At 47.4% G+C, this 25510-nt stretch overlaps 1 protein-coding gene across 11 annotated transcripts; it reads right to left on the bottom strand.

Moving 5' to 3' along the window:
* Positions 1-553: 553 nt before the first annotated feature.
* arhgef37 (Rho guanine nucleotide exchange factor (GEF) 37) lies at positions 554-18601 on the bottom strand. Of its 11 annotated transcripts, XM_076890581.1 has the most exons (18): positions 17502-18601; positions 17322-17407; positions 17097-17218; positions 12577-16474; positions 12275-12373; positions 10959-11413; positions 9800-9929; positions 9148-9295; positions 8857-9056; positions 8650-8780; positions 7358-7462; positions 6751-6864; positions 6215-6384; positions 5578-5725; positions 5372-5500; positions 4426-4621; positions 4070-4239; positions 554-2519 (listed from the first exon to the last, which is right to left on the bottom strand). In XM_076890581.1, the coding sequence occupies exons 6-18, from the start codon at positions 11400-11402 to the stop codon at positions 2301-2303; spliced, it is 2304 nt and encodes a 767-aa protein (XP_076746696.1). In that variant the 5' UTR covers positions 11403-11413; positions 12275-12373; positions 12577-16474; positions 17097-17218; positions 17322-17407; positions 17502-18601; the 3' UTR covers positions 554-2300. The 11 variants fall into 11 exon arrangements, with proteins under 11 accessions (XP_076746696.1, XP_076746701.1, XP_076746697.1 ...); XM_076890586.1 differs by lacking the exons at positions 17322-17407; positions 17502-18601 and having other exon boundaries at positions 12577-13667; positions 13769-16474; positions 17097-17230; XM_076890582.1 differs by lacking the exons at positions 17322-17407; positions 17502-18601 and having other exon boundaries at positions 12577-12782; positions 13769-16474; positions 17097-17230.
* Between the last annotated feature and the right edge of the window lie 6909 nt (positions 18602-25510).

Below are 25510 nucleotides of genomic sequence, written 5' to 3'. Positions count from 1 at the left end.
TTCTTTCCCCCAGTCAAGTCTGTCCCGTATTCAGTAAGTGAAAATAAAATAAACAATAAATTTCCCACGTGTGGGACTAATAAAGGTTATCTTATCTTATCTTATCTTATCTTATCTTAAAAGGTGAATCAAATGGACCATTACGGCAAGGCTGGGATGGTCAATTTGGTAAAGTAAATCCATTGGGCATCTTTCTTTGCCTTTAGACAACAATTCTGATGGCAAAAGAGCCAAACGGGACAGGCAAAAAAAAAAAAAAAAAAACAAAACACTGGCGTGTATGGGGACTGCTGCCTCTGCTGGACACCAGAGGAACTGCAGGTTCCTCTTTCAGCTTGTTATTCAGTAGATGGCGAAAACTTGTAGGCTGTGTGCAAATGTGCACACTGATGATGATGATGCATGAACAAGAACAGCTGTGTCTCCAGATGTTTAACTGTAAAAGGGGCTGAGTGGGTGTGGACCCCACAGCGTCGTAAATCATCACAAATATTCAGGTGCTTCTTCTCACAACTAACATCTGATTATGAAATGATGCAATGCCACAAAAAAGTTTTGAGTTTAGTTTTATTGAAGCCACACTCTCTGCTGCTGCTCAGCCTCCCACCTGCTGTGTGACTGAGTTCAATATCACAACTGTGGCAGCTCAGCAGAGGTCACGCAGCTCTGCAGCATCGAGGAAACAGAATGACTCAGCAGGACCGACTGAGCAGCAGGTTCGTGAAACCACACAGAAACAAAACAGGAAGTACACACTGTGGCCACGATTACCAAACATGCATACACACACACACAGTTAGTCTGATCATGCACACACGCTCCGAGTCTCTGCCTCCCTCTGGTGGTGAAAATGAGAACAGCATGTGAGGAAGATGCTGACCAGAAATGTTCCCTCTGTGGTTTCCGTGTGCGTATGGGTTCAAATATCTACTTCCTCCAAATAAGGAACGCTGCAGCTTCATCTGCACGTCTGTGGAATTAAAACTTCCCAAAATAACTGAGGAATGAACCGCTCCCCTCATCCTAAACCGGGCTCTGAGGAGGGGAAATCAGGTAAATGTTCTCAGGCTGAGGTTTCAGTCAATCTGACTAACCCTGAGGACATCTGGTATTTTAGGAGAGAAGCATCCTCCTCCTGACATTCAGCCTGATGGGAACAGCTGAGCAGCTCTGACTCTCGGCCTCCCTCCCTCTGCTCCACGCTCACAGCAGCTGAGGCTGCTCAGCCCCACAGGAGGAGGCCAGGAGAGAGTCTGTGGTGCTCAAACATTCAAGCTGTTGTTAGCTGCAAAACTACTGGAGCTCAGCTTCCTGTTTATGACCTAAGAGCCAATCAGGAGGCTCAGAGATGCTTTCAAATGATTCTGACCCAAAAGTGCGGGAATCAAGAAATGCTGCTGCAGCTTTAGTCCGGCCGAGCAAATGCCACAGACGTGACCTGCACTGACTGAGCCGTATCCATAGCAACAAGCATCGTCAGGTGAATGTGAATGCAGGAGGAGGTTATTCTGTCCTGACCCATTTCACTCCTACGTAAAACTCTGGAATCAAAGTACAACGAAATTTAAATCCGCTCATAGGCAAAGCAGAAACTGCCGCTGTCCTTCGCCCCTCTCCCAGCTGCTCCTCCTGCTGAGTCTTGTTCTTCCTCGGCCTCGGAGACGTTTCACATTTACATCACATTACTCAGTCTGAGATGATGAGAGCGCCGTGTACCTGTCAGCGCTGCTGCAGGTGAAGAGGGTTCTCACACACACACACACACACACACACACACACACACACACACACACACACACACGTTACAGTTAGCTTGAGAGAGCTCACACCCTGCATGTATGCAGCATCACTCTGAGGTTCATGGGAAATGAGCGCTTCACCGTACAGCAGCCATGAAAATCGTCCTTCATCTTAAAAACAGCTTTGTGTCCTCGCCGCACCGAACATCGTCCAAATGTTCAGGCTGTTTGAGGTGACACGCCGTCAGAGCTTCATGGCGTTACAGACGCCATGTTTGAAGAGCGTTCTTGGATGATTGTGCATGTTAGTGCAGAGATCACTGCAGACCAGTAAACCTTCATTATTAAAGCTAAAGTCAGTAAACTTCATTTGCTGCTCCTGAAGCTTCGATCCTGTGCACGCTGCACAGGAAGTGGAAGCAGGAAACGCCACAGGAGAAACTTTACACTTCCATTCGTAAACTGGATAAAGTGGCAGGATTAACACTGAGACTGTAAACAGCTGATCCCGGGAGGCTCTTCCATCCATCCTCTCATCTGCACCAGCTGCAGTTTCCCCCCCTAAAGGAAGAAGCCGGGGTTCGGGGGCAGCCCCGCTCCCACGGGCATGATTGCCAGGTAGTTGGAGGGCACGTAGCCTCTCTGACCTCCTCTGACCTCCACCAGGCTCCACTCGGGGCTCCCTCGTTTGTCGTGAGGCTCCAGGATACGAACGGGTTCTCCGGCCCGGAAGGATACTTCGTGTTTGGATCTAGCCGTGAAGTCGTAGGCGCCCACAACCTGGAAACATGAAAAAAAAGCAGCATTTAACAGTCTCCGCCTCCACACCGTCACTTGTATCCACACATCCTTCCTCCATCACGTACATGCACCTCCTGGCTGTCAGGAGGAACACACATCATCAGCGTTACAGAGCCCATCTGTGATTAAGCTCCACTCAGTCGCTCCTTTCATACCTGCAGACCGCACACAGGAAACAGAGGCAGGAAGTGACAGCGTCTTCCCTGACGGCGTTTAAATAAAGGTCAGAACAACACTGCGAGTCGCAGATGTTTCCAGCTGCAGAGGCTGATACAGCAGCATTACACACATCAGTGTGTCATCACACATCACACACACACACACTCGGCTGTAAACACCAGCGTGGGGTCGTTACTACCACCTGACCCGGCTCTTTCTAATGAACCGTGCTCAACAGCAGCAGCGCTTATTTTGCACTGAATTATGCTCAGAGAAGTGCAACGCATCAACACGAAGACAAGAAGAAGTACTCCGAGCACACGTCGTCACGTGTAAGACGAGGGCAGCACAGAATATATCTTCTTCTACCGTTTAAGAAACAATCAGCAGATGATGGTATAAAAACCGTAGGTTTGAGAGACCGGTGTGGACTGCGCCTCTGAGGTACAGAAAGACAGCGTGTGAGGACAGGTGGACACAGGCCTGCTGCTGCTACTGGAGACGTGTGCATGCACTGGCACAAAGCAGATCTTTCCATGAACGCCTCACAGAATACCCACGGGCTGTGGGTGGAACAGGATTGTATCTGACATTCTTACTGATCCCTACAAACTTGTGCAAACACTGAATGAAAACGTGAAGCTTCCTTGGATGCTGTGTTGGAGGATCAGCAGCGTGTCGTAGGAGCCCAGAGCGTGTGACCGAGTCAGATCCACGTGAAGGCTGTTACTGGGTGGGCCAAACACTGTAAACACTGACAGCTTAGACAGGATCCAGCATCAACAACAAGCTACCGGTCTTTAAATCACCTGCTCAGGTAGAGCCGCTCTGTGTCACATTACTGTTCAGGAGCAGACCGCTGAGAGTCCGGCGCTCCATCTAGCAGCGTATCAACGCGTACAAGGATGTGACAGCATCGCATTTGCTGTGCACAACAACAAATTCAGTCTTACTGTCGTGACCAGAGCCGTCCTCTGTGCTGCTGCATGCTGGGACGGCCAGTAACAGGCAGAGCTGGACGCTGTCAAGGTGGAGAGGAGGGTGTTGTCCAAGATAAGGACAACACAACCCACCCACGCCACAACGTGCTGGCCAGTCACAGGAGCACACGCAGTCAGAGACTGACATTACCTATAATGCACCACTGAATGACACAGGACGTCCTTCCTGCCCGTTTGTATATATCAGAGCGAACTTTGTAACATGTTGTATTACTTAATTAGTTCAGTCTGTTCTTATTATCTCGGGGCGACTGTCGGGATTATTAAAGTATTCTGACTGCAGCTGGATGATCAACCTGCAGCCCTGCGCTGGTGGACAGCACGTGGCCTCCGTCTCCTGGACAGTCTAATGCAGAGGAATTCAATTACCTGGAAGCAGGGCTGACTCATGGGCAGTGGGGCATTGCCCGCCAGGCTGTAGGAGTGTCTTCTGCGTGCGGTCACGTCTTCTGTCAGGTTCGGGTGTGGTGAAGGGGGCGGGTCGTCTGTTGGCTGGTGATAGCGAATGAGTTTCGAGGCAGCAGCGTAGCCTCGCTTCCCTGCGTGAAGACGTAAATATAGTTTAACATTTATTTGTTGACAGTGTCAGACCAACCCGGTGTGCCCTCACAGAGCGATCCCATTGGCTGCTCGTCTGTTTCAGTTGCAATAACAGCGGCTCGCCAGCAGATGGCGCCACAGTTCTTCCTCTCAGGTTTTAGTGCAAACGTCATAAAAAGTCTCACCTCCTACATCGACCAGCCACCTCCTTCTGTCTCCACGGCTGTCGGCCTCGCTGATCACTGCCACCAGCTCGCCCTTAGTCAAGTTCAGGTCCAGGTCCCGGGTGCCCACGACCGTGCTCATCACCTGGAAGATCTTTCCAGAGCCGTGCTTATCCGTTAGCTGCTTCAGACGGCGCTGAGAGGACGGGCTGAGAGGCTGAAAGACACGAGCAGACGTCAGATCTCAGAGAGGGCAGAACTGCTGAATTACTCACACGTGCTCAAATTTACCTGGAAGGTGTTCAGAAATTAAAACAATGGCTCAGAAAGAGACACTTCTGGTTCTGCAGCTGCAAAGTTGAAGAACCAGAAGTGGCACATTCACCGCTTCCTCGTCTCTGACTCGTTATCGCCTGCGAATGACGTATGATGGTGATTCGCCACATTCTTCAGCCAGAACCTTGTATTATACCCTCCAGCTAAGTGTGACGTGACTGGAACTTCAGATCTTTACTGGGACCAGTAGCTGAACCAGTTCACACAAAACACGCGGCAGAACAGGAAATACAGGTGGCGTTTTTTTAGACAGATTACTTCAGGAACGATGCTCGACGCTCACACAGCAAACTCCACCGCCCCCACCGAACACCAACAATCTCAGGAAACTGAAGCTCAGACTGGGAGCGTCGGTGTGACACCATCGCGTCGGTGTGACACCATCGCGTCGGTGTGACACCATCTGTGTGGTTAAATATTCGGAGAAGGATGTTTGCTGGATGATTAAAATCACTGTTATATTTTTTATTCTGACCTTTCAGCAGTAACCAATCAGCTGAAACATGTCAAACATGTCTGAGGTCAGCTGAGTGGTCCACTGTTGCCCATAGTGCTCTGTAGCTTACAGTGTAAAGCGCCCTGAGGTGGTTTGCTGCTGTATAAATGAATGAAAGCCGATCTGAACGCTAACCTGGGCATCTGGCGCGTTGAGCTTGTCCTCCACCATTCGACATAAATGCTGCAGCCTCCTCGCTCCTTCCAGCACCGAAGACTCTGCCCACTCCCAGAATGCACCAGGAGAAAGGCTGCTGTGAGGGAGCTGCAGGGAGACACGTGAAGGATGAGCACAGATATCCAACGTGTTTTTGTGCATCAGCCTGTCTGTAAGGACGTCACCTGCTGAGCGAAGCTGTGAAACAGCTGCTCCATGTCTGCTGCGAGATCTCTGTGCAGACAGCTGAACGTCCCCAACGTGCTCCACATCATCTGCAGAGCCAGCCCGTTAAACTGAGGGAGCTCCGTCAGGAGCAGTGTGTTCAACGTCCTGTCAGGAGGAGAGGGGAGTAGAGGAGGTCACTCGCACGATCTGATATCCTCGTGTTGGTGTTGTTCCCAGATCATCATACTAAATGTTGTTCCAGGATCAACATCGCAAGTGACCAATCAGAATGTTGTGACATCATACTTTTGCGACTTCGGGAAAAACTGGCGTAAAACAAAAAACTGTACTTAAGCTGCATGAAACCGCCTCTGTCCGCCGATCAACGGACCCTGACCCTAACCCTAACCGTAACCCTTTAATAAACAGTGAGCAGAATTGATATTGTCCTTGCAACATTGGAATTTCATAAATGCACGAATGGCTTGGCGCGCAAAAGAATAACGTCACAACAATGTGATTGGTCACTTGCAATGTTGAACCTGGAACAACATTTTCATGATGGTCTGGGAACAACACCAACACGAGGATATCAGATCATCCGAGGTCACTCACAGCTCCAACCATCAGGAACCATCAGAAACCAGTTCCCACCTGTACGTGTTGGCCACAGCCTGCTCCTCGTAGCTCAAGTTGGGTTTTCCTTCGATCACCTCGTAGTCGAGCAGCTTGTCGAGTCTCTTCCTGATTAGGTTCCTCGGGCCCACCAGGAGGTCCCGGAGAGCGCAGAGCGGCTGGTGGATCAGCTTCCTCATCCTCTTCTCCTGGAAGAAGGAACAAAGAACAGATCGACATCAGCAGACCGTCGTTCACTGCATCATCCTTTCACAGGGGGCAAAATATGCATGTCCACCTCTGCAGGCGCTCAGAGACACAGCGGCCTGTGTCTGACCTCTGATCATGTTCTGAGCGTGTGCAGAGGAGATCGGAGGTGGGATGCAGACCATCCACCAATCAGAAGCTGTTTACACAGAGAGAAGTCTGTGATGTAATCTGTAAAGTTTGGTGCTGTGTCTGTAATCGCAGCTCATCCTGTCCTCTTAACTGGACACGAGCCGACAGGATGCAGTGCTGCGACATTTCCTGCACCTGTGAAGACCGCAGCACCGTTCTCAGATTTAATCACTCACAAACATCGGGAGGATCCACTGTCGGAGCGCCGTCGTGATCTCTTTGTAGCAGATCGGTGCCTTTTCTCCATCCATGTCCAAGTCAAAGTCCTCCGTGCGGCAGGACAGGAAGCCCTGCAGAGCAACCACACACAGCTGAGCGCTTGGCTGTCCAAACACGACTCGCCGCCCTCAGCACGTTATTTTACAAACCAAACATGTACAATCAAACACATCAGAGTGAAGCTGAAGCAAAGAAACGTTTCTGAGCATTTCTTAAAGTCGGTGTTTGTGTTGCAGACGGAGAGCAGGAGATGTGGGCGGGTCATCCTCGCTAACGTCTAAACAAGCTAAACAGCAGAGAGATACAAAGAGCTGAGTGTTGGTGTGAAGGACAGAATGAGGAAAACAGAAAGGTACGTGTGTGTGTGGCCTCCTGACAGAAACTCACAAACTCATGACTGCACGTCTGTAATTATAGCGTCTGACCGTGAGTCACAGCCTGAAACAGTGACTGCTGCAAATTTATGTTTTACAAATGAGTTTATTCAGGTTTGAAGTTTTAGTCAATAAAGTCCACTAAAGCTTTGAAGTCGAGAGCCAAGACAAAGTGTGAGCGTGAGTTTACCTGGAGGTGCTGCAGGTACATCTCCACGTTCTCCAGCAGCTCCAGGATGCCGTTTTCCAAAACATAGAAGAATCCTTCCAGGGCATCAAATTCCTCGTCCACCAGCTGCAAGACATCCAACACACCGGTCTAAAGAGATGCTCTGAGCTCACACACTGCTGCGCTACATAAACTAGCTGTGTGACACACTGGTTTAAAACGTGTAGTAATGGGGTCAGTGTCAATAGGAGCCAGAGGTTCAGAGAAGACCTGCTGTTTGTGAGGCGCAGCCAATCAGAAGACATTTGTCTTATAGGAGGAGCACCGGGATGACGCACAGAAGGATTACTGTGAACTGTGGATCATGCAAAGCTGCTCTGGTGGAGTCCAGGAGTGAAAACAGCAGGTTACAGCTCATGCAAAGCCTCAGTCAGTCATACACTGTAATGATACATGTGGAAAGATCAGCAGGGGGAGCAGGCTGCAGACAGGAAGTGTCTGATCAGACCTTCCACTCTCCCTAGTCCACAGCTGTGCTTCCACCTAACAGCATTTGGTCAATCAGACCTGCCAGTGGTCACCTGAGCTTCACACCAACACAAATGCATGTTAGTGTAGCCCGGCTCAGACTGATGCTGATCTCCCTGAGCCTAGCTCTGACGTCTATCTCCATCTCCCTTGTACAATCCGTCTCTGGACCCTTCCCAGATGAGTGTGAGTGAGAGTGAGCAGGGTGTGGACTCTGGATTTGGACTGAGCGTGCGTTCCCCTTTTTCCCAGCCCCCTTCTCCCTGCCTCACTCTATACATGTACACATCACCGGTGTTGTAAATAAACCCACTTGTCTGATTCCACAGTTCAGAGTCCAGCGCCAACAAACTTGACAGTAACTTACTGCGAGACATCAATTGTAATTTTTATACTCATGGAGGACGTGTGCTGTACAGTCACTCTGGCTCGGACGTTCACACCCACTGTGAACACAGCAGTGGCCTGGGGAGAGTGGGAGGTCTGATCAGACACTTCCTGTCTGCAGCCTGCTCCCCCTGCTGATCCTTCCACACGTATGATTACAGTGTATGATTGACGGAGGCTTTGTATGAGCTGTAACCTGCTGTTCTCACTCCTGGACTCCACCAGAGCAGCTTTGCATGATCCACAGTTCACAGTAATCCTTCTGTGCGTCATCCTGGTGCTGTTTGACACAAGCTGTTTTAGCTCCTCCTCCTTTAAGACAGCATTCTGCTGATTGGCTGCTCCTCACAAACATGTGGGCGGAGCTTCCTGTGGATGAGGCTCAGGGTTCGGCCTACCTTAGGTTTGAGTCCGGCCTCGTGTTTGATCTGCTGACCGAGCCTGGCGGTCTTCTTGGCAATGCTGTGGGTGTTGAGGCGGACGATCTTGTCCTTGATGGTCAGCATTTCCGTCTTCCTGTATTTGTCAGCTAGAAAACACGAGTGACAGTTAAAACCTTCTGCTTTCTCACGCCAACATCCGGCCCCATTAGTCACGCTCCTCACCGACTTCCCGGAAGCGCTTGTATTCGTTGATACGACAGTTTAAGGCGACAGAGGTGTGAGCGGTCTGCTCCAGCAGGGCGTAGGCCGGGTGGGAGGCGTCGGTGTGCTTCTGGATGGTCTGCAGCAGCAGGGGGTAGCGGGCAATCCGCTGCACGGGCATCACCAAAAAGAAGCTCAGCGACGTGGCGTTGACGTCAGGCCTGAAGGTCAAGAGAGACACAAGACTCATCAGTCAGCTCCTCGGCTCTGAGCACTTCCTGTCGAAGGCGAGACAAGGCGCCGTAAACTTACGCCGCAGCCTTGATGACTCTGACAACCTCGTTCCACAGAGCCTCCTTCTGTTTGTAGCTCTTCTCCACCTCCGTCACATGATTGTAGTGTGCCAGGTACTCCTTATAGGCGGCTTCCATCTCTGATGACAGGCTGAGAAACGAGTCACCTGTCAGCGAAGGAAAAGACACCTTTACTCCTTTACAAGAAGCAGCAGAATGGAAGTTTTAACGTTCATCACGGGAAACAGCTGTGCCGAGTAAAGAGCGAAGACAATCATCATTTTCACTGTCTACCTCCCGGGTTTCTCGATGATGATCATCTTGTGTTCATCCAACAAAAACTGTGAGAAGTTAGAGAAACATCAGCTTATCAGACGTCAGAGCGCCACAACGTCTGACTTTAAGGTGGACTTTACATGCTGAGCTGGTCTGTGAAGAAGAGTCTTCCCCGGAACAAAAACAAAGAGGTGACACCTGTGTGATTCAGGAACTCACCTGAGCTGAATCACAATACTCCATCTTTAAATTTGTGTCAATAAAGAAAAAGGATAAGAGTCAGAAAAACAACAAAGAACAACCACTTCCTGTTTGACTTCCTGTTTACAACGACAGAAAGACTGAAGCTGTGAGGGTGACACGTCAAAGTAAAGGTCTGGTGTCAGGTCGCTTACAGAGACTCTGCAGGAAGTCAGGCTCTCCAGACTGAAGCTGCTTCTGGTCCAGCAGGCTCAGGAGACGGCTCGATACATCGATCACCTCCTCGATGTGCAGAAACATGCTGTCCAGTCCAGCTGGAGGCGGCTTCGGTCAGAGCAGGTGGAGGGGAGACAGAAAATAAGGGTTTTTACCTGATATCAGACACTTCTTTAACCCCAAAGTCTGAAGGTTCCCCATTACAACCCATACGCTCCCATTATAACCCAAATTACCCATTATAACATATTGTGTTCATGTATTTTGAGTATATAAAAACATCTGAGGAACGCTGAAAAAGTGATGGGGATGTGCTGCAGCAGCGTCAGAGCTTGGCTGACCTTTGACCTCTGATAATAAAGGTGGATCTGTGCTCATTCTGGAAAGACGGGGGCGCTGGGCGGTGGGAGGCTGAACAATGCACAAACCAGCGGCTCATCTGTCTCACAGAGCCGCCATTCACTCACGCCTTCACCCTGCTCCCTTGCTGTGTTTCCACAGCTCAGCTCTCCTTGCCCATAAAGCCTGATTTCATTATGTTTTATGAGGCCTCATTTCATTAGCACAGTGATAATAAGCTGTCATTTAGCAGTACTAAGCAACAGAACAGGCATAATGAAAAGCAGGTGATAAGAAGCCACTGAGAGGGCGCAGGATGCTAAAACCTTCACCTGCTGCACAGGTGAGCAGCAGCTTTACGTTCAGCCACTTTCTTTTTGCTTCTTTGTATTGTCACTATCAGAGTTTGTCACTGTGACTGTATACACCCCCCTGCATTTATTCACTGCTTATTATTAATCTCTGTCCCCTCCCTCAGCCCTTCTTCCTCCCCAGCTGGATGAGCTCTATGAACAAGTGCTTGTTCTCAGACGTCCTTGTTGGGGTGTTCTCTGTATTATTATATATTATCATTATTTAGCTTACAATATAAAGCAAATTGAGGCCACTGCTGTTGTGATTTGGTGCTATATAAATAAAGCTGAAGCAGCTCTGCATGATTCACAGTCGATAATAATCCTTCTGTGTCTGATCCCAGGGCTCAGTGCAGGCCCTAGGGTCGCCCTCCGTCTGAAACGAGCAGTTTGGCCCCTCCCCCTGCTTCCTGCTTCGATGGGCAGGTGTGTTCCTAGGTCCTACCTGTAGCTGCTGCTGCAGGTTGCTCCTGATGGTCACGGTGCTGAGCTGCAGCAGGCGCAGGTAGCTCCTCTCAGACTCCACAAGCTCTTGGATGGCCAGTTGTTGCCTCTGGGCCGCCCTCTCCTTGGCTGCTGCCTCCTCCTCCTCGGCCCTCCTCTGGGTCTCTCTGGCCTCCTCTTCCAGCCTCTCCTCTGATAACGAGCTCTCCTCTGAGAAACTGTCCTGAGAGGAGAATCGCCGAGCAGCTTTTCCATCTTCAGGTGGCGCCTCCACCACTACAATCACCCCTGACTCAGGCGTCTTCTCCTCTGAGATGAACTTTTCCCCTCCAGTTTGATCTTTGCTGCTTCCAGCTGTCTGACCTGCAGCTCCCAGAGGAGACCGAGCAGACGAGGCTGGTTTAGGGAGAACCAGTGGGAAGGACAGCCTCCTGGGCACCTCCATGATGGAGACGGCTGTGAAAGAAACAGACTGTCAGGTATTTCATTACATGTCTGAGCATTTTGCTGTCATCAGTCTGCTCTGGAGCTTGCAGACTTTACATTCCCTGATGACTGAGAGGACGGCGCGCTGTCTCCATGGGAAATAACAGCAAATGACAAAGACTCACACAGACGTCCTCAGCCTGACACAAACAACCAGGTCGCCAAAGAACAACTTCAGCTGGAAGGAGAGTTTTCAACCAATCAGCACTCTGCTCACACACAGCATCATCATTCGCAGGAAGAAAAGCACAGAGACGGTTGCAAACACAGGGCACCTACACGTCATTTAAACTAGTGTACTACACCACTGTTAATCAATATAGATCATCAATAACTAATAATAACTAAAAAAGATAACTCTGAACTACAGACGACAGAAACTAAAGAAAAAGATTTTCCAGCACACACACACACTGAATAAATGACTGAGGAAGTGTGTCTGCACGTCTTTCAGTTTCCTTGAGAGGTGAAACGTCTTTAAGCAAACTTAAGAAGTCCAGACACTTTTCTCCCAGAGCTCCTTAGACTGCAATGACCTGGATGACTGAGAGCCTTCACAAATACTCAGGAAGTGTCCACCCCCCCCTCCCCACCACCACGGCTGGAACATCTGGGGGGGCACGGTGACCCACAGAGGGGATAACTGAGATTTAAAATCCTCAGTCTAAACAGCCCCAAAGCACTGCCTCTGATGGTAAACTCCTTCACCCTCTGTAGAAAACCGATGATTCACAAATAATCCTGATCACCTAAAACCCTCAGACCGGGTCTGAACCGGGTCAGAGCCATTTTTATACAGGTGGGGACAAACTGAAGGAAGCACACGCTCACCTTTAACCCCGAAACGCTGCGATCCCCTCAGCTCCGATCCTCACCCAGCTGCAGCGTCCTCGCTCACTCCTCTCCCCCGCCGCACTGAAGCAAAGTCTGCTGCAAGGACAACACACAGACAGACACACACACACACAGAGTGTAACTTTCTCCACTGACTCACACACACAGGCCGTGTGTGAGGAAGGGGGATGGGAGTGGAAAAGAAGGTGGGAGGGCTCACACAGGACAACACACACACTCGTGCTGCTGAGTAAGCTGAGTGACTGCAGCAGCTGGTGGGGAGAGGAAGTGGCGCTCACCCAGACAGAAACTGATTGGCTGACAGATCTTCAGACTGAAGGGAAGGACCAATCAGAGGACATGTTGATGAAACACGGTGGGGTCCATGCAGCAGAGCTTCAGGCAGCAGAGGCTGAAGTTTCCCTCTCACAGGAGACAAAGTGCTGTGGGTCCTCCTCCTCCTGCTCCTCCTCCTCCTCCTCCTCACAGGGATCACTCAGATTCTCTGAGAACAAACAGGGTTTACATTTAGGTTCTCTCTGACCTCTGACCCTGACAGGAAGTGAACACCACCCCAAACATAAAGACTTTATCCTGTATTGTGAGTGAACTGCACATCCAGACTCTAACAGAGCAGCTTTGCCTGACTCGCAGTTCAGAATAATCCTTCTGTATCTGATACTGCTTCATCCTGTGTGTGAAAGAAGCTGCTTTAACCCCGCCCCCTTCCAGACGTCACTAGAGGGCAGTGCAAACACGGCAGGCCGGGTGGGGTGACAAGGAGCAGCAGGCTGACAGTAAGGGGGATACGTTTAGAAACAGAGTCAGATCTGAGGTCTGCAGCACATAGCAGGACTTCACCTGATCCAGGTAACCCCGGTAACTTCAGGTTTCTGTGAAGGGGGTTAAAAAAAATAAACTGATGCTGTGAACCGAACCTGCTCCAGATTAGCGATCAGCAGGTATGAAATCCCCACCCAATCAGATCTCAGGAAAACAACGTCCCCGTTCCTAAGGATCCCTCAGAGCGTCGACAGCAGCAGGTCTGAAGTCTGTGTGACTCCGAGTGACAAATGTTCATTCTCAGTCACAACTTTGATGCGATTCGTTTTGGGTTCAGTTTCTGTTTCATAACCTTTAACATGCGATTCGGCCCTCACACGCACACGTGCCGCGTTTCTAACGGTTACTGAGTTTACAGACATTTATTTGATAAAATGCCTGAATGATGGATGGTTTCCTGTCCAGGCTTCAAACTTTATTAACACACACACTGATGCAGAGCTGCTGACACTGACCTCTGAGTCGTCTTGGTTTTATACTTTATTCTTCTCCTAACATAACTGTGATTGGTCAGATTCCGCCAACTTTCAGGTGAGCGCCCTCGTGCCTGGATCAAGAAAGCCATGTTCAGTCAGCGGGCTGGTAACCGACCGCCCTGATCTCTGACGTCAGGATACCCGGGGAACCGAGAAGGAACGGTGGACTCACCTCGTAGCGCACACCATCCCATCGTCCTTCCTCAGTGACATCATCCAGGTCCAAGGGCAGGAACAGCTGACAGAAAGCGCCTCTCACTCGAAGCTTTCACTTCAGTTTATTATTCCACAGAGTTGGTGTGCGGCGCAGGTTCACACCTTCTCAGCCCGAGCTTCAGCCTGATGACCAGCGTGTCAGTGGGAATAAACAGGAAGACGTTTTCGTGCCGCAGCCCGGCAGGCTGACGGGATTCACAGCGGCGTGTTTGGGTGAGTGTGCAGGACGGGAGCGGCTTATCCTGCTCATAACATCCTCGGAAATGTGGGCGAGGAATGCTGCGGGGCCGGATTCGGTCAGCTGATCGGCTGACGGATTCAGGTGTGCTGCAGGAAAAGAAAGGCTTAAAAATGACGTGACACTTCAGGCATTCACCACCTGCAGAGCAAACACGCTGCTCAGAGTCCAGAGCTCGTACGCTTCATACCTGGAAAGCTTTCAGAGCCGTGCACATTCCAAGCCGGGATTAGACCACGCCTTCATATTAAATCACAGCAACTATGACAAACCTGAGAGTGAAACATGACACAGACAGGCCTTGTCGCTCCTCACCGATCCGATCGTTCAGCGAGAGGTTTCACTCAGCTGACAACATCTACCTGTGAGCTTCCTGGGACGGACCTCTACATCAGCAGCAGATCCAGGGTTCCTGTCTCTTCTGCCACACTTCCTTCACACAGTGAGGAAAACTGATCCGATGCTTCGTGCTCAGTAAACTTCAATGTCCAATGACTGACTCTAACAAAGTTTTAGGTTTGGTGTGAACGCTCTCAGGCTGCGAGGTGACCTCAGGGAGAGGGGAGGATGGGGGAGGATGGGGGAGGAGGGGAGGATGCACTGATGATGGGCGGAGCTGCAGAGACGACAGAGGGATTCGCATCAGAGTGGATGAAAAGATGGAGGCAGATGATCCGCTGTGGCGCCCCCTACAGGCAGTGTCAATTTGGAAACGTTTATTTTACTGTTTAGTTTCAGTAAATATTATAATACGTGCTGTCGACAGGAATCTGACTCACAGCTGTACAAAGTGTCACCTGACACACCTGAGCTCTCTGAGGTCTAAATCTAGACCCATCACAGCCTGACTGGACAGAGTAAAGCTACAGACATCTCAGTCTGGTTGCTATTGTTGTTCCAGCAGCTCAGGTGATGTCAGCTCGACTCTGACTCAGCGTGGGTGGATCGTGTCTCAGCCTGACCTCGGAGTCTGCGGTCACACTCTCCTGTCAGGCACGTCCAGTCGCCTCTTTGGGTCCACAGTGACCACGACCGGCCACAGAGTCACGTCACCACTGACAGAAACCGTCCAATCAGAGAGCAGAGTTCAAGCGGAACAAGTGAATCACTCAGGAAACTGCTGTGAGTGTCTGTGACAGGGTCACAGATGTGTCACTGCTGATGTCGCTGATAGGGCTGGGTATCGTCACTGATTTCTAGAATCGATTCAATTCCGATTCACAAGGTCCCGAATCGATTCGATCCACGATTCGATTTAATTCGATTCGATTTGATTTAAATCTGGGAAATTTTGACAGTGAGAAATATTATAATTCAGATCAGTACATTTACATATTTTTGTATCAATAAAAAGGAAGCTGACACATGCAAGACTTTATCACAGGTGTGAGCGTCACAGCAGATGCCTTTGTGTCAAAGTAGCTGAAGATAAAACACAGAAAAACATGAAGGTGATTTTCCTGGCCTGGGATTTATAAAAATATTATGCAGTACATCAAAAACGAATGAAAAACATTGATCACCTTATGAACATTACCTCTGAAATTACAGCGGGTTTTTTTACAGACACAGCTGAGCATTTTGCATTTTATATAATTTTAAAAAGTTTACATTTGTTCAGTATTGAACAGCAGAAATGAGGTTGTCTTTTCGGAAGAATGTAAAAGGGAAAAAAACAGCGGCCGACAGCGCTGTAAACAACAGTAGACTGGTGCGTAACAAGCAAGCGAATAATGAAGAAAGGGAAACTGTTCTTGAAGTACAGAGAGAGAGAGAGGGAGAGAGAGAGCTGTGCATCGCGGTGGAAGCAAAACAGTAAAAGTCAGAGTGAATTCATGATGATGTTTATGTGAAGCGTTTGGATCTTTTTTTGCTGCTGGTTCGGTCAATATTGTTTGGAGAGAGATCAAACTAACAGCTTTAGAATCGGCGCAAAAAGGGCGTAAACACAAAGCGTGAACCCGCCGAAACATCAGGATCAGCGAGCTGTCGGCTTTCAGCCCCGACCGTGAGAAAGGCGACATCTAACTGATTCTGATCCGCGGGTCGCGCTGTGTGTTTAAGTCTATGTGCAGAATCCGTGTTCCTGCTCTCATTTACTGTCTTAACTGTTTGGTGGTTCTTGAAATTTTGTGAGATGTCACCAGAGATTCTGGCATTTCGGGCAAAATAAATTTATATTAAAAAAATCGATTCAGGATTTTAATGAATCGATTTTACGTTATCCAAGCCAGAATCGATTTTAATCGATGAATCGATTATAAAAACCCACCCCTAATCGCTGAGCCGTGACCGTGTCCAGCTGCTTAAAGCGACGCTACAAAGAAGAAACACAAATTACCTTCATGGATCTTCATCGAGGACCGCGGGGACAGCAGAGGACTCCGCAGCACGGGACTCAGCAAACACCTGAAACACACACGTCTGCCGAAGCACATCAGGCAGGAGATGCACAAAATTAAGTTATTACGAAAATAAGATTCATGTGGCAAAATGGTAACAGAACTGAAGTCCATGGGCAGAGGGCTAAATCAACCCCATCATTTGTAGACTAAACCTGCTGATATTACCAAAGTGTTTATTTTAAGGAGAAAGTTTGGACTCTAAGGAAAGAGATCTACAACATGAAAGTGATTGAAATAACACAATAAATAAGTCATACAAGGTTTGACAGAGATTGAATGAAACTATAAATGTGTTGAAACCATCAGTGTGTTACTCTGAGAGGATGGTGGAAGAACAGTGTATGACCTGACCTGTGTGTTTAATAATAACAATGAACAGCGATGTAACTGATGACTGGATACTGAAGATGACAGCGTCGTTAGATCTGAGCGCGGCGTTTGATTCAACTCCTATGACTCTGCTCGGCGCGTCGATTAACCGAAGCCTGGTCGATCATTAACGCGAGCAGGCGGAAACAAATCACGGACTGTTTTTCCGGAAAGTAGCGGACCTCCTCCTCCGCAGGTCTGCTACCCTCTGCCGTCCTCCGCTCAGAGAGGAGCGGAACCCCCTGACACCTCCCCCCCTGACACCTCCTCACCTTCCATCCTCTCGCCTTCGCACCTCTCCGTTTCCTTTGAGCGCGCGCCGTCTCTCTCACCTGTTGATGTACTGCAGCTCACGAACTCGATCGACACACACACAGGACATCCGCTTTCTGCTCTACAAAATAAAAGCATTCCGGTTTTTCAGAATAAAAGCGACTCACCGGTCTGACTTTCAGCGTGCTGTCACTGAGCGCATCAAGGCATCAACGAGGACTCACACAGAGGACCACCAAACACCTGCAAACACCTGAGTGATGACGTTCACCATAGATCGGCTTCACTGCTTCCTGTCTGTTAGAAACACCTCCGTGAAGTAAAGCATTCATTCAAATAAGAATTAAAAGACATGAAAACACTTTAAAGACAATAAATATATGAAATAAGTTTTAAACTGATACCTTTGGTTGGATTTCTGGGGAAATATTATCCAGTGTATCTGTCATCTGACCTCCAAAGGTACCTCCACATGTTCTCATGTGCTTCAAACCAGTTTCAGATCACAGCATGTCTTTCTGTCTGTCCTCAAAACGTGAGGAGGAGGAGGCTGATGAAGGCTTTAATTAACACACAGGCTCAGTTTGGCCTCACAGGAAGTAGTCTACATGTTTCTGTCCATGTTTGCTATGTAACACAGAGAAGGTTTCAATGTGAAGGCTGCGGATCGCGCTCAGTGTTTTCATCAGAGACAAAGGTTTATTATCGGTAAAAGCACAGACTTACACGCTCCTCCTGTTAGTCTTTGATTTTATTACTCAGATAATTATTATTGGAAGAAGACAGGAGAAGAGGGCTTATTATAAATAAACATGAAATGAGTTTTAGGCTCAAACTGGAGACCAAAAAAAGATAAGCAGGCTCCTGTCTCTGCTCTCCTCTCATGGTGGCACAGTGATGACAAGCTGCTTTTAAATAAATCAGGAAATGTGGATTATTAAATATTAGGTCTCTCTCTTCCAAGTCTCTGTTAGTGCATGACTTAATAATTGATCAACAAATTGATTTACTGAAACCTGGTTACAGCAGGATGATTATGTTGTTTAAATGAATCAAAAATCCGTCTGATTTCTCAGACTTTTTATCTGATTTAGTTCTGAGCTCAGATAAAATAATTATTGTGGGTGATTTTAACATCCATGTAGATGCTAAAAATGACAGCCTCAACATGGCATTTAATCTGTTATTAGACTCAATTGGCTTCTCTCAAAATGTAAAAGAACCCACCCACCACTTTAATCACACTCTAGATCTTGTTTTAACATATGACATAGAAACTGAACATCTAACAGTGTTTCCTGAAAACCCTCTCCTGTCTGATCATTTCCTGATAACATTTACATTTACAATAATTGATTACACAGCAGTGGAGAGTAGACTTTATCAAAGTAGATGTCTTTCTGAAAGCGCTGTAACTAAGTTTAAGATAACATAATCCATTAACATAATCCACCCACTGTTATCATCTTCAATGCCCTGTACCAACATAGAGCAGAGCAGCTATCTGAACACTATCCCAACAGAGGTCGATTATCTTGTTAATAATTTCACTTCCTCACTACGTACGACTCTGGATACTGTAGCTCCAGTGAAAACTAAGGTCTCAAATCAGAAGTACCTGACTCCATGGTATAATTCTCAAACATGTACCCTAAAGCAGATGACTCGTAATCTGGAGAGGAAATGGCGTGTCACATATTTAGAGGATCATCATTTAGCCTGGAGAAATATTTTGTTGCTTTATAAGAAAGCCCTCCACAATGCCAGAACATCTTACTATTCGTCACTGATTGAAGTAAATAAGAACAACCCCAGGTTTCTCTTCAGCACTGTAGCCAGGCTGACAAACAGTCAGAGCTCCGTTAAGCCAACCATCCTTTTAACGTTAACTAGTAATGACTTCATGAACTTCTTTACAAATAAAATTTTTATCATTAGAGAAAAAAATACCAGTAATCATCCCACAGATGTAATATTATCTACAGCTACTCTTAGTACCATTGATGTTAAGTTAGACTCTTTTTCTCCAATTGATCTTTCTGAGTTAACTTCCATAATTACTTCCTCCAAACCATCAACGTGTCTTTTAGACCCCATTCCTACAAAACTGCTCAAAGAAGTCCTGCCATTAATTAATGCTTCAGTCTTAAATATGATTAATCTGTCTCAGGCAGGACTCAGAATTGTGCCATTAAAGGGAGGTTTATTTACAACACCAGGTGACATATATACATATGTACTGTGACGAAGGGACTGGGACTCCAGGGTAAAAGTACAGGGCAAGGCTAACTCGTTCACACTCCTCTACACACAGTCTGTGACTGACACACTCTCAGTCCAGTCCCACGCAGAAACTCACTCATGCTCATCCAAACAGGGCCCACAGGAAACAGGCAGGGGTCCAGGAAGGTCTGCTGGGGAGGAGCGCCACCCTGCTGGGGGAGGAGTGAAGAGGGAGCAAGAACCACAAAGAGAACACCAGAGAAGACGTGAGGACCATGAGACTATCTCTAATATTCACAGTAAAAATCTTAGAAATATGGTGTCTAACCAGATTCTTACTCTGGATGGCATTACCTTGGCCTCCAGTAACGCTGTGAGGAACCTTGGAGTCATTTTTGACCAGGACATGTCCTTCAACGCACATATTAAACAAATATGTAAGACTGCGTTCTTCCATTTGCGCAACATCTCTAAAATTAGAAATATCCTGTCTCAGAGTGACGCTGAAAAACTAGTTCATGCATTTATTACTTCCAGGCTGGACGACTGTGTTATGGGAAGGCTGTGTGCAGGCAGGAGTGGTGACATGAAGGTAGTGATGGGACGTTCTGTATCGAGGCTTCGGAGCGTGTGTCGAGTAATGGAGGGGGCGTTTCCGCGAAGCGCGTATCGAGGCTTGCTTCATTTATGAGAGGAGCTGAAAATGATGACGTCCGAAGCCTCGCTGCCCGGCTGTACCACGTGACTGGTTCATGAAGTGGTTCGAACTTTGCCACGAGATATGACAGCGATATAAACCCCTCAGACTTCATTCAAAAATGTGGGTGTTTGATGGAGAGTTGCGGTTAGTGAGAGTTTGGAGACCGTTTGGAGGTTTATGAGAGTGAGGAAAGTCAGGAGAGAATGGAGCTAGCTAAGAAGAGGAGGATGTCCTCCCCTGTGTGGGAACATTTTGATCTTATTCCTCCCAACAAGGTATGTAAATTTCTACAGAAGATGTATTTTCATGATACTGATGGTGCAATACAATTTATGTTGAGCTGTCTTGACTTTTGTACAAGGTGAAGTGTTTGCTATGTGCCAGGGAGCTGGGATATAACAACAACAACACCTCATCCATGCTTAGGCACTACAGAGCTTTGCATGAGAATAAGGGGGACACCGATTGTGGAGCAAGACCAGGTGAGCCATCAAATGCAATGATAATATAGGATGCAGTAATGTTACTAAATGATATAACAATATTATACAACTGTTATAAGTTACGTGTGTGATATTTATATTTGTGCTTTATCTTTATTGTCTTTCCTCAGGAGAACAATCTCAAATAGATGAAGACCTGGTTAGCATGGTGATTGAGGACTCCCAGCCATTTAGCATTGTGGAGGACAAAGGATTCAAAAGATTTGTTAAATCATTAAATCCTAGCTATGTTCTCCCCACTAAAAAGGTCATAAAAGCAGTGAAAATTTTGTTTTTACAGAATAAAATGTGAACAGGCAGGACTGAGGCTCAAAGCCTCAGTGTGTAGCTGTCCATACCTCAACGTTACAAAAGCACAACCACTGTCCACACCCCAACCACACCTCACCTCACAGTAAATGATCATTTCCATTTCAAGCATTTCCAAATAATCATTTCCCATACTGCCACTATAAATATACACAGTATACTGCCATCACTACAATATACATGTTTTACACACTCCTTTTGTTGTTGACATTTACAGGCTGTGTGCAAAATGCCACACTCTTCAAATTCATGCCAGCTATTATTTTTATGTCCAGTAGGTGTCCTGCTAGAGCAAATGAAGCTTCATGAAGCTTCGCGTTGGGGTGAACCAATTGGATGAAAAGCTTCAGTGCTTCATGGGGCTTCATCTGCCCATCACTACATGAAGGACCCAAAATGTAGACTCACAGAAATCAAAGGTGAACTTAAATACAGCTTTAATGCTGAACTCCAAAAAAGTAACAAAACTGAGACTACAAGGTAAACTTTACACAGACAGAACATACAGCAAAATAAGGGTAGATCACGACACGGACAAACTGAAACACAGGGCTTAAATACACAGAGGGAGCAATCAGGGAATTGGTAACAGGAGGGAAACACAGCTGGGGCAAATCAGGCCTAACGAGACACAGGAAGCACAACCAGACGCATTTACATGAGACAAGGACTTTCAAAGTAAAACAGGAAACATAACACAGACTGAACTTACAGACACAGACTCACAGGCAGGCACTACAACAGAGGGAACAGAGACGTGGGACCAGGGAGACACAGAGACATAAACCATAAGATAGAACTCTAAGAAACCAAAGACTACAAATGATAAATAATATAATAAACTCAAAACTCTGGGTCAACGACCCAGGCATCCTAAAAACTCCCTGAAAAGCCTTCAGTTAATCCAAAATGCTGCAGCAAGAGTACTGACAGGGACTAGAAAGAGAGAGCATATTTCTCCTGTTTTGGCTTCCCTTCATTGGCTTCCTGTTAAATCCAGAATTCAAAATCCTGCTTCTCACATACAAGGTCTTAAATAATCAGGCCCCATCTTATCTTAATGACCTTGTAGTACCATATCACCCTATTAGAGCACTTCGCTCTCGCTCTGCAGGCCTACTTGTTGTTCCTAGAGTATCTAAAAGTAGAATGGGAGGCAGAGCCTTCAGTTTTCAGGCCCCTCTTCTGTGGAACCAGCTTCAGTTTGGATTCAGGAGACAGACACTATCTCTACTTTCAAGATTAGGCTTCAAACTTTCCTTTTTGCTAAAGCATATAGTTAGGGCTGGACCAGGTGACCCTGAATCCTCCCTTAGTTATGCTGCAGTAGGTGTAGGCTGCTGGGGATTCCCATGATGCACTGGGTGATTGATTGAAGCAATAATTCTGAGTACAACACAGCTGAAACATAAATTTCAAATGTTTATGTTTTCCAATAACCAATCATTAAGGAAAACGAGTCTGTTATAAACTAAGAATCTGCACAGACACATGTGTTATTACACCACACCTCATCCTCTTATCAACGTGTGTAAACAAACATAAAAATGTATGATTGTGTTATAAAGTTCAAACCGTTCAGCTCAGACCTGACCTTAAAACACACACACACACACACACACACACACACACACACACACACACACACACACACACACACACACACACACACAATAACATAAGATAATCTTAGAGTTTATTTATTCTAAAAGTTGGTATTTCCTTTACTGAATACATGAAATAAAATAAAATATAATTTTAATCAATAAGTCACTAAACTGGAAGCACTGCAACAGAACTCTCTTAGATCTAATAGAAACAAAGTAAAGCCACACTCAGCAATAGCAGGCAGCAGGCAGCAGGGGGCAGCACAGGCTCACAGCTCTGAAGCTGAATCAGTGTGAAGTCTGCAGCTCTGAAGCACGTGACACACTCACATACTAACTTTTAACCTTTACCCAGACACAGCACACTTAAAAAAAAGCTTTATTTGACAAAAGGACAAGAGCAGAAAGTTTGATAGTGTCAGTATAGTTGTGCATTTCCATCATGACAGTGAGGACATGGAAGATAGAGACGAGTTTATGCTGCTGTCCTGATGTGGTCCAGATAAGACGTCGTTCCAAAACCCCTGAGAGTCACGTTTTATAGCAGTTTTAAGGACACCTTTGGTAGGACACAACTGTGGACACGTTTAAAGGACACGTCCTTCTTCCAGTTAATAGTGTCACGGTTCTGGGTCCGTCGGACCCAGTAGTTTGAGTTTTATTATGTTTTGGTTTTAGTTTGCATCAGGGATTGTTTTCTTGTTCTCTTGTAGTGTTGATTATGATGATGTTTATTATTTGAGTTTCATGTTTCTGTGGTGTTTAGGATTTGTTCTTCAGTTGTGTCTGCTTAGTATTTGTCTAGCTCCATGTGCCATTTTCTGTCTGTCTCTCTATGTCGAGTTTGTGTCTTAGTGTGATGGTTGCTTGTTCCTGTTTTATTGTGATGGTCTGCGTCTCATGTGAGTGTGTTCAGTTTTACCTTTGTCTCGTCTTGTTGATTATTCCCAGCTGTGTCCACCACCTGTGTGTAATTCCCCTGTGATTCTCTGTGTATTTAAGTCATGTCTGCCGTCATTGTAGTTGCTAGTCCGTCCGTGTTTCCACCCTGCTTCATCTGTGTGTTTCCCTGCAATCTACCATCATCTGTTTCCGCCCACTCTCATTCATGTCCAGGTTCGTGTTCTATAGTTAGTTTGTTCCCAGTTTAGTTTAGTCATTGCTCCGTTCGCCGTTTGTCCATTTCCTTTTTGTGTTTAATAAACCACCCTCACACCCATACAAGTGCCTGCGTTTGGATCCTCCTTTATTTTCCACACGGCTCATCTCACTCGCCGTGACAGTACGGACCAGCCAGATATGGATCCAGCGGCATTCACCCCACCCACAGAGCTTCGAAAGCTCATAACGGACTCTGTGTCAAAACTAATCAACCTGTGGCTCAAGCATGAGGGAGAAGCGTTTCTCTACGTTCTGGAAGTCAGGCTGCAACAGCTTATCACGGATTATCCCTGGCTATTGGACTCACTGCACCCTCTGGTACAAAACTTCATTCTCCACGAACTTCACCTCCACCCTTCAGGCGCTGCCGCTACCGCTTCCCAACCCAGCCCACCGGTGAAGGTTTTGCCCGGCCCGCCGGAGGTTTTGCCCGGCCCGCCGGAGGTTTTGCCCGGCCCGCCGGAGCAGTCGGCAGGGAGGAAGCGACGTTCGCGTCACCGGCGCGGCGCCCCGCAGCCGGACTTCAGGATGTCAAATCGGCCGGCTGTGGTGAGTGAAAGGGACACTTTTGTTGACTCTGTTGCTTCTGTGACTGTTGTTTCTGGGGCATTTTTTCGTGTTTCGACTGAGGATAACAATGATTTTTCATCCATGCCCATAGCATCTAAGACTGCCTGTTCTGAACCCGCGTTCCATGTTTATGACCGTGTCCGTTCCATTGTCCCTTCCTCAATTCCATCCCAGTCAAATGCCAGGCCTGTAACGCCGCTATCAGTTCAGCCAGCCACTCCACCACCTGTTACTACTTCGCTACCTGTAGCTCAGTTACCACCAGTTCAGCAGCCTGCCCACTCATTTACCCAGCCTTTATCCTCACAGCCTCATTACAAGCAGGGAACACACTCCACACAAACTTTTGCTGGTTCATTTAAGCTGGCCATCTCAGAGACAGTTGCTCCCTCTAGGGCCTCCCCAGAGGCTGGGTGTCAGTCACCAGCCAACTCTGGACCCCTAGAGGTCAAGACACCAGCACCAGCAGCCTCACCGGAGAACTCACCTGAACAGTCTCGGCTCTCAGCACCCCCTGAGAGCTCAAGTGAGTTCACCCGTCCGCCTCAGTCCTCTGAGTGTATTGGGGAACACTTCCAGCCCTCTGAGGACTGTATCCCACTGTTGCTGCCTGAGTCTAGCCACGGTGCTGCTCAGTCCCAGCCAGTGTCCACACTGGCAGAGGTCTCCGTACCTGCTGCTTCAGAGACTGCTTTCACTGGAGGGCCTGAGGAGCCCGTCCAGCTTGATGCATTCTCAATCATCCAGGGAAACAAATCTCCAAAAGTCACCAACTTGGAGTGTTTCAGTTTGCCATCTTAGGGAGAAATCAACACACATGGGTGTATGTCCTTTGTTGCTGACATTTATTGATGAAAACAGTACAAAAAACCAACCATTTGTACACATATTTACAAATGGCCTGCTGAGTGGTGCATGGAGCAAGTTTTGGGTGGCTTGCGACCTAAAATCAAAGTACACAGATGCAAAAAAAATCAGGCCACTGTGCGATGTGTTCACTGCTACAGGTACACATGTGGTAAATGCAGACGACAGATACCGTGGCAGTGCCAGGATTGTGAGTGATTGCTGAAAATGTTGAAATGTACTCACTCACTTTTTATCATTATTTGTAAATATGTGTACAAATGGTTGGTTTTTTGTACTGTTTTCATCAATAAATGTCAGCAACAAAGGACATACAAAGGACATGTGTTGATTTCTCCCTAAGATGGCAAACTGAAACACTCCACTCCCCCACCCCCTCAATCACTCACCCCCACTCCCCTCCCTCCAGAATTCCTAGGTAACGACCTAATATACATATGAATGACTAGCCAATTTAGCTTCCACTTCCACCA

The sequence above is a fragment of the Maylandia zebra genome, linkage group LG2 (assembly GCF_041146795.1).
Source record: "Maylandia zebra isolate NMK-2024a linkage group LG2, Mzebra_GT3a, whole genome shotgun sequence".
Lineage (NCBI taxonomy): Eukaryota > Metazoa > Chordata > Actinopteri > Cichliformes > Cichlidae > Maylandia > Maylandia zebra.
This window is presented reverse-complemented; position numbering and strand designations above follow the sequence as displayed.

Bases quoted from the DNA above. Each gene is read 5' to 3' on its own strand.
- arhgef37 (XM_076890581.1), bottom strand. From the start codon at position 11,402: ATGGAGGTGCCCAGGAGGCTGTCCTTCCCACTGGTTCTCCCTAAACCA. The intron at 5,501-5,577 runs GTGACGTCCTTA...GTCTCCCTGCAG, and splicing joins TTCACAGCTTCGCTCAGCAG to CTCCCTCACAGCAGCCTTTC. The intron at 4,622-5,371 runs GTTAGCGTTCAG...CGTGTCTTTCAG, and splicing joins TCAACGCGCCAGATGCCCAG to CCTCTCAGCCCGTCCTCTCA.